Source organism: Brassica oleracea, chromosome C3 (assembly GCF_000695525.1).
Source record: "Brassica oleracea var. oleracea cultivar TO1000 chromosome C3, BOL, whole genome shotgun sequence".
Classification (NCBI taxonomy): Eukaryota; Viridiplantae; Streptophyta; class Magnoliopsida; order Brassicales; family Brassicaceae; genus Brassica; species Brassica oleracea.
The window spans coordinates 7,967,975-7,977,074 of NC_027750.1; the positions used below are offsets into that span (position 1 = coordinate 7,967,975).

Here is a 9,100-nt window from a genome sequence, read left to right on the forward strand (position 1 = left end):
GGGATCGATCCCATAATCTCTGGTTGTGTGATATATCGTAGACCAGTGCCTTATCCATTGGGCCACAAAGTCTAATTGTTTGTTGTATGATATATTTAGCTTATAGACCTTTTAAACCCAATTAAAGAACATAGAGAAGAAATGAACCAAAATCTAGTTTGAACAATTCAAAGGTGTATGAATTCCCAAAACTTAATTTCTCAAAAGTCAAAACTGAAATGAAACAAATCTAGACTGAACACAGTTGAACGATACATCATACAGAAAAAAAAAAGTTGAAACTTTGTAACAGAAGAAAGATTCATATTCAGGAAAACAAATAGAAAATCACCAGAAACTTAGGTACATCCTCAGAAACTCCTAACACAATTCAGTTAAAGAGACAACTTATTGGCACTTATTGACCCTACGGAAGATGATAAAGTATTGTCTTTTGAGAAAATAAGAGAAATGTGCGATGCAAACATTCGTTATAAACCTTGTTTAATCCTCAAACAATGCCTTCTGCAGTTTTCTCTGCCTGTAGCTTCTTAGGACGGGTATCTTTGGCTTTATCTTCCTCATAAGCTGCAACATGAACTCCAAGAGCCGCACGACCCGACAGGTCAAGGTTCTGTGACCAAGCAGCGTCCCATTCCACAGCCTTCGCTGTACTACATGGTACACTTGGACCTCCTGGCACAGTAGCTCTAGCAGCGCTCTGCTCATTATATGTACATATCAGAGCAAAGATCAAAGACAGTTCAGGCAAAGAATGAAGTAAAACCTTAGGGAAGAATTTTCCAAAGATGGCTCTGTTAGAAAACCTTCGGTAGATAAGGATTCTTCTCATCATCAAAAGCAATGCGTAACACCCATTTCTCGATCCTTTCGATGTCAGGCCTGATCTGCAATGTGGTTTAGACCAGATCTTACATCAAACTGTGAAGGGACCGTCCGACGAAACCTGTAGTGAGAGAAGAATACCGTCCGACGAAACCGTAGAGAGAGAAGAGGACCGTCTGACAAACCAAAGAACAAATCCCCAATTCGCTGAATTGTATCTGAGAACAAAGAGAAGAAAGATAAAAACGAGATTAGAGACAAAAAAAATTGATGATTTACGATGAAAAAAATAAGGATTCTCCGTTTACCCTAAATTGACATTGAAAGGATTGAAGGCTTGAAGGTACACGGCGGAGAAGAAGAGGAGTGAAAAAATATTAGGGTAAACAAGTTTTTAATCTTTTTGTGGTTTTTTCTTTTTTTTTAATTAAAATTTAAATCAATTACGAATTAATTTAAATTTTAATTAAAGTTAATTTAGTTAATTATAAGGGTATAATGGTATTAAAGAGAATATAAATCTTATTTACCTAAATAATCCTCTACAAGTCTTATTAGAACAAATCTAAGATGAAAGTGTCTCATTTTTCTAATTTTCCCTTGATTATTCACAAAAAAAAAAAACAAAAGTTAATGCTACATTATAGATGAAGTTACGATTTCAGTTATGCAAATTAATTGAATAAAATAGAAGAGACCTTCCGTATTTACTTTGCTGTAAAATAGTTTATTTCTAGTTTATGAATGTATCTATGAGTTACTAAACAAAGTTTGTGCCAAAAAAGAAAACACCAGTAAATTGCTATTGACTTGTTTATGAGGATATCCAACAATATCACTATTTTCCTAATCAACTCTTGTTATGAGTGAATGATCAATGCTTAAGTTGTATTTATGATCACATGGCTTTGCTTTGTCAGATGGCCACACGTGACAAAACCGAAACCGTCAGTGGAGAGTTGCGAAGTTGTCGCACGGGTGACTATTATGGTTTATGGAGTATGGACTATGGACTATATACTCACTACTGAGAGTGAGAGAGTCGGTAACACAGAGTATATAGTACAACTACACTAATTAAAATGGTCTCACTATTAATTTTGAAACCTAGTTCTATATTAATTTTTATGTTTAATGACCAATTTCCTTTTCTCTTTCGATATGTGAAAGTATAATTAAGATAATAGACATCTAAGATAACGTATAATTTTCAGTTTTCTACTCAATATAATCATCTTTCGATTTAATTCACATGGTTTAATGAAAAATTACCTTAAATTGTTAGATGTCTAGAGATTTTTTTTTAAATGGAATATGGTCTAATATTTAAAGAAGAAACCATGTTGTCTTTTGAATAATTATTTGAAAGAAAAAGAGTGTATTTTCAATTCAAATATTAAATTCAGTGTAAAAATTTCCAATTGGAATTTATACACTAAAGATTGATAGTTTAATTACTAGTACTATATCTGAAGACAATAATATAAATAGAGCTGGAAAAAAATCAGTAATACAAACATATAATATTCTCTTTTATACCATATATACAACGTCTACTTTCAATTATCATATTTTTTTATTACATTGGTTGTTCTATTCCGGTATGGATATCCAGATCACCTCAGATTTAAGTAATAGAATAGTCATTTATTTAAAAAAAAACTTTTTTATTTAATACTAGTAATTTTTTTTTAACTGGCTTTCATATTAAAAACACACAAACCAAAAGGTTTACAGAGATAAACATAGGAGATAAACATTAAAAAGAGATACAACTTGAAAGAAAAAGGAAAAAAGGACACCATAACGGCATAACCGAATCTAATCTACCCAAAAAAGGGAATAAACAGAAGTGTACAAGAGGGATTCAAATAAAATGGTACGACAACACCTATTCAGCTAGAGAATGGTCAGACAACACAAACAAGTCGCAAGAACAACTTCGGGCCTTACATCATGTTTACCTTTCGGATTGTTGTTAATCCAGAGAGGAGCCAAAGCTACCTCACTCTCATCCACACTTATAAAACTACTGGCGATGAAGCACATAAAAACCAGGATGCAATGGAAGCAGTCTTGACAAAAGTGGAAGAGTACTTGTACTGAAAAGAAAAGGAGACTTCCTGACAAAATAACCAACTGACCACTTTGTCAATGGGATGGAGGAGCACCGAAACACGTAATCTCTTTGAAGCTAGTGGACTCCGAAGACCCGCGAAGTTAACCGATCTTGACACGTGCTCCTAGTTCTAAGAACTAGAGCAGATTCTTTTCTTTACCTGATATAAAAACAAGAACTGCCGGAGATAGATGGAGTTCATACACCAATGAAGAACTTGAGACTCGAAACCTTAAACCGAAAATGCGCAAAAACCAGAGAGGCTTAACCACCAGCAAAATCGAAGGGAGAGGAAGACAAAGGAAGATAAATCGCCGTCTGAGAACCATTCTCCAAACGCCAGGACATAATCAAACCCACCTCACACGCTGCCGTGAATCAAAGAATAACACCACCATAAAAGAGATCACCGACGGCACGCCTTGGAAACGACAACCAAAGTCCACCTTTAGGACTGAAGAAGGCCACTCCCTCACCAATGTTGAAATGAATGGATTATGAGAATGGTTTGTATGATTTATCAAGAACAAAGAGAATGTATTGCTAGGGTTTTCTAAGAATCTGAGAGAGAGAGAGAGAGATGAGAGAGAGTAATGAGGAATTATATTTCTTTAGATTGATTTAGTGTCTACAATAGTTACATAAATAGATCTAGCAAAGTAGAATAAGACAATGAGAATGAATAAACAAATGGAGATACCAGATTTGGGGAAGTCACTTTCGGATAGTGACAACTCTCTTCTCTCTTCTTTCCTTAGCATATCATATGACTTTGGTTTGTTTCCACACTCCAACAGCTCTATCCAGTTGCCTCCACTTTTTTAAATTCGTCTAAGACTTCAGGCAAGATATTTAAATCAGTCTCACACATTTCTTTGCTTCAGTTTTCATGTCCATGATTTCATGTCCATGATTTCATGTCCATGATTTCATGTCCATGATTTCATGTCCATGATTTCATGTCCATGATTTCATGTCCATGATTTCATGTCCATGATTTCATGTCCATGATTTCATGTCCATGATTTTCTGTCTATGATCTCATGTCCATGATCTACTGTCCATGATCTCCTGTCCATGATCAATCATGTTTTTCATGTCTTTACTCTTGCTCTTTATTCTCTTCATGTCAACAACCAAAACGCCAAGGCAAAGGAGAGGAGGCCAACAACCGTTACACCTCACCAACGAAAGACCACATCAGATCTGAGTCAGGAGAGCCAGATCTAACGCAGAGAAGCCCACCCTAAAAATCTGACTCCTACCTCTTCCTCGTCTCCCGTAACCTCGTCGAAACACCGGAGCAACTCGACGTTAAAGGAACTATCTCTGGACCCAGATCTGGGGATCCAAAAATCAATCGGATACTCTAGGGCTTCAAACATATCGGAGAGGGATAGAGAGTAAATAAAGAAGCAAAGAAACAAAGGAAGGAGAGAGGGAGCCACCAACGGCGTCGCGAGGACAACGGCCGGAGGAAGCGGCGCTGAAAACTTCTTTTTAGGTGAGATAGAGTTTAGAGAAAGAGTTTACAAACTTATTTTTAGTTAATACTCGTAGTTTTATATCCTACTTTTCATAGAGTCACCTGAAAAGAAAATTAAATGGTTGTATCTCCATCAAAATAAATTTTGACAGTCAAATTATAAACGCAGCTTGTGCGTACGTATGATATAGCCATGCTTGATTACGGGAGTTGTGACGATAAGTAAACAGTAATCATAAGACCAACATCGCTTGCTTCTAAACCAAGGATGTCATTGAGAATGACTTGAGTACTACTTTACTTCTCATGTGGACTGAAGTTTTTTTATCACCCCTAGTAATTATGGCAAAGTTAGCGTTCTGGTTTGTATAACGTTTGTCCCAAACTTGTTGAAGAAAAGTAAAGCGGTTATATATACATTTTCGAAAATTGTTAATTTAGTAATATATGAGTCATGTGAGGTAGGGAGATATTTCGCAATTTTACGAATATTTAAATCTAGTCATGACAAATAACAAGGTGTGTCTTTCTCTAGTCTTTTTATTTGCCCATCAAGATTCGAGCTTATGCTTTTGATTACGCTCTTCACAAATATCAACGTACATAAGTCCATTTCACATCATTTTAATCACGTAGTTAATGGTGATAAAGCTTCTATGTTTTTGAGAAGTGGCCCTTCTTTCTAGAATGGATCTTTGTTCCTAATTTTATCTTTGTTCTCTTATAATATGGTTAAAAAAAATATATCCTTAACTACCTAATTACTACTTCAACAGTTCAACCCGCATATAATAAACGTATGGATATTAATAGTGATCAGCAATAGGTGTGAAAAAAACTGCATGTATTATGTTAATATACATGGTTAGAAGTTAAGCTTCAAACTATGAATACAAAAACTGCATTGTTACTAGCGCAAATCAAGTTGTTCGCTAACGTATCTATATAGAACCCACGTAAAATAGTTCAAATATGTGATCCAATAGTCGAGCTTGCAGCGACTCATTTAATGTCATTTTAAATTAATATGTTTATGAATATACATACGGTAAAAACTCTATAAATTAATTATAGATAACTTTTCAATGATAACTCTTTTTAATTTATGTTCACAAAAAATAGCTCTCGATAAAAAATAACCAAAATAAATTTTATTAAATGGTAAAAATACATTTTTACTCTAGTGTTAACTAATTTATACTTATGATTTAGAATTAAGTGGTGAGGTTTTGGAGATCATGTTTCAAATTTAAGAAAAATAAAAAATAAATATTAAAATTTTCAAAATAAAAAGACATATATTTTGGTCATTTTTTTCTTTGAGTGCTATTTTGTGACAAAAATTTAAAAAAAATATTTGAGAGAATTACCCTTAATAATATTGGAACTATGATATTTTATTAATTTATAGAGTTATTAGTTTAAAAAAATTCCTTTTTTAAATTTCTATATTTTAGTATATATTTTTCCTAAAATAAAAATACAGTTGATTTCACTGTTTATATATTCACAAACCGTATAAATTCGATTTACATATTGTTTCTATTATATATTTGATAAATATAACATATGTATTATACAGTTTTAACGTGTTTTATATATAGCTTTGTTAAATATCATCAAAATATTATGAAATCTTCAGAAAAAAAAACTTTATTATAAATATAAAACAAACAATACAATACATTATTTATACTTAATTATATACATTATATAAATATAAATTATTATTTATAATTCTTTTGATGAGACTATATATTTACATGGGATCCTCTAAATTGTTATTAATTTATTATCTTATCGATTTGCATCATATTTTGAAACGGCATAATTTGGAACCGACAAAATTTATTAATATATCTTGTTTATTAATTTATAGAGTTTATACCATATATGTATTGATACAAAATTTATTGATTTATCGTGTTTATTAATTATAATACGTAAGGTAATGTGTTTATGGCCGAACATATATGTATGCACTATATATTTTGTGGAAAGATTTTCTTTTACTATCTATATAAAACTAATATATATATATATTGTTAAGTTAGACGGGCTTCCAACCTAAAACCAGTTGGTGATAAGTGGAGTGGTCCATCTATCTTATATATTACTAAAGATCTCTTCCAACTACCGATGTGAGACCTTTGTCCCTAATATGCCTCCTCGAGATGATGGCTCTTTAAGCGTCAATCTCAGAATGTTTGGGCAAAGATCGATGGCCAACTTTGGGCCGGATCGATGTGGATCAGGTTGGACTGCGTGGATCGGGCTCTGATACCATGTTAAGCTAGACGGGCTTCCAACCTAAAACCAATTAGTGATAAGTGGAGTGGTCCATCTATCTTATATATTACTAAAGATCTCTTCCAACTACCGATGTGGGACCTTTATTCCTAATATATATATCTTTTAATTTTACATTATATTTTACTTATAAAGCGAATCGATGAAGGCATAAAGCTAAAAAAGTTTAATAGAGACTATATATATATATAGGAGCTACTACTTAGTTTTCTGATGAGATGTTCCAATTTATGTTCTAGATTTCTTACCGACTTCAAATGACGCAAGGCAGACCGATCGTGCGAAGCACGATTTTTAGACAACGATACACACATAATTTAATTTTTTTTTGTTTTGAAAAACACAGAATTTAGATATTGCTTCTGAAGATATTGATTAACCTTATTTTATATATATAAAAGATAGTATTGTTTAAACTTTAATCAATTAAAAACGAGATATTCTTAAGCTTGATACTTGCTGGGGCTGTTCGTTTCTCCATTCAAATGATCCATTCGAATGGAAATGGACTTTTTGTTCGTTTAGACACAAAAAGTACAATTCATTCGGATGGTTCATTTGAATGATTTTCGAAAAATTAGGTTTAATTTCAAAAACTAGTTGATTGAACCGAATCAAATCATTTGGCTGGAACTGGTTCAGTCAAAATGCTTAAGAGTCTATATTACCCCTCATAAACTTCTGAAATAACAAACCTAATTATCCAAGTCTCACTCTCATATCTCTCTCACTGCCGTCAATCTCCACATCTCGTATCTCGTCTTGTTTAAGCTTGTCTAGTTTCTTAAACTGTTCCACTGACCATTGGAATTTTATTCTCTTGTAGATACTTGTTGCAATGACCTCTGTCCCTGGTATTTATGTAAGTACATTTTTAACTGAATGCTTCTCTTAATTTAGTTAGGTTCTCCTATTAAATATTTGTATATCCAAATTCTCTTGCATGGACTGATGAACAAACCCGGTTCTATATAAACTGAGAATTGAAGAGAAGCTGAAAGGAAATGACAGAAAGCAAAATATCAATGAAGCTGGGAGACAGTCCATCATTGACAAATTCTATGAAGCTTATGGGGAAAGGCATCCTTGGAAAATTTTGGGATCAAACACACTACTTGCAAGACTCAGTATACTAAATACAAGTGGCTGATTCACAAGAGAACTGGCCTTGGCTATGATCCATATGGGTTCGTAGACATGTCAGATGACTGGTGTAATGAACTTTTTAAGGTACAATCAGCTACTCTGTTCTGTCTGGTTATGATCCATTTGTTTGTGTGTATACAATTTTCTGAATGTTAACTCTTGTATTGGTTTTTCAGAAATGGCCAGCAGCGAGAAAGCTTAAAGAGAAGCCAATAGCAAATATTGACTTGTTTGAAAAGGTGTTTGGATCAGTTCACATAAGTGGAGGCGAAGGATGGTCTGCTCAACAAGGCGAAGACCGTCTGGATCAACAAGGCGAAGACCATCCGGATCAGCAAGGCGATGATGATGATGTTGAAGACACAGATGCTACAAATAGGCAAATTCCTCCTACTCAGGAAATCAATGCTCCAGCTGAATCAAGAACTGCTGGCCCATCATCTTCTAGTAGATCAAAAGGTAACAGGAAAAGATCAAGGGCTGCGCAAGTGGGACAGGCTGTAGCAGATGTTCTTTCAGACAAGAACAAAATGATAGGGTGTCATCCTGAGTTCAGTTGCAACCAGCTTAGAGCTATGGAAGCCTTACACTCGCTGTCTGCTATCAGACATTGGTCTCCTTTGTACAAAGCAGCTATCAACCATCTCAAGCAAGATGCTACTAATCGCCAGACCTTCTTGTTCTTCAAAGATGATGAGAACAAGGTTCTCTATTTGGAGTTTGCTACTGGGGAAAGTAGAGATGCTTGAAGACTATCCTACTTGGAGTTTATGTCTTCTAGTTCTATTTTATCCTACTTTGAGTTGTTTTAAATTTTGCTATTGTTATGTTTGTGTCTTCTATGTTATGTTTGTGAGACTTATCATCTTTTGATTATGAGAATAAGCTTTTGATTATGAGAGTTGTCATTGTTTCATGAGAATAAGCTTTTGTTTGGTTTACGGTTCGGACACTTCAGGTTTGGTACTGGTTCTGATTTTTCAGGTTTGGTGAAGTAAAAGATTGCTGTGATTGTTTGGTGAAGTTGAAGCTTGCTGTGATTGTTTGGTGACTGATTGTTTGGTGAAGTAGAAGCTTGCTGTGTACAACGAGATGGACAGTAATGTAAATCTTCGCTGGTTACTTTGCTTTTTGTAATGTAAGCTTGCTGTGATTGTTTGCTTCTCTTTTCTGCCTGCTTGTTTCTTAGGATGTCGTTCTTTATTATTGCGTTA

At 34.0% G+C, this 9,100-nt stretch overlaps 1 protein-coding gene across 1 annotated transcript; it reads right to left on the reverse strand.

Moving 5' to 3' along the window:
• Nucleotides 1–337: 337 nt before the first annotated feature.
• LOC106329796 lies at nt 338–4,329 on the reverse strand. Its single transcript, XM_013768431.1, has 4 exons — nt 4,210–4,329; nt 967–1,043; nt 767–887; nt 338–700 (listed from the first exon to the last, which is right to left on the reverse strand). The coding sequence occupies exons 1-4, from the start codon at nt 4,327–4,329 to the stop codon at nt 491–493; spliced, it is 528 nt and encodes a 175-aa protein (XP_013623885.1). The 3' UTR covers nt 338–490.
• Nucleotides 4,330–9,100: the final 4,771 nt, after the last annotated feature.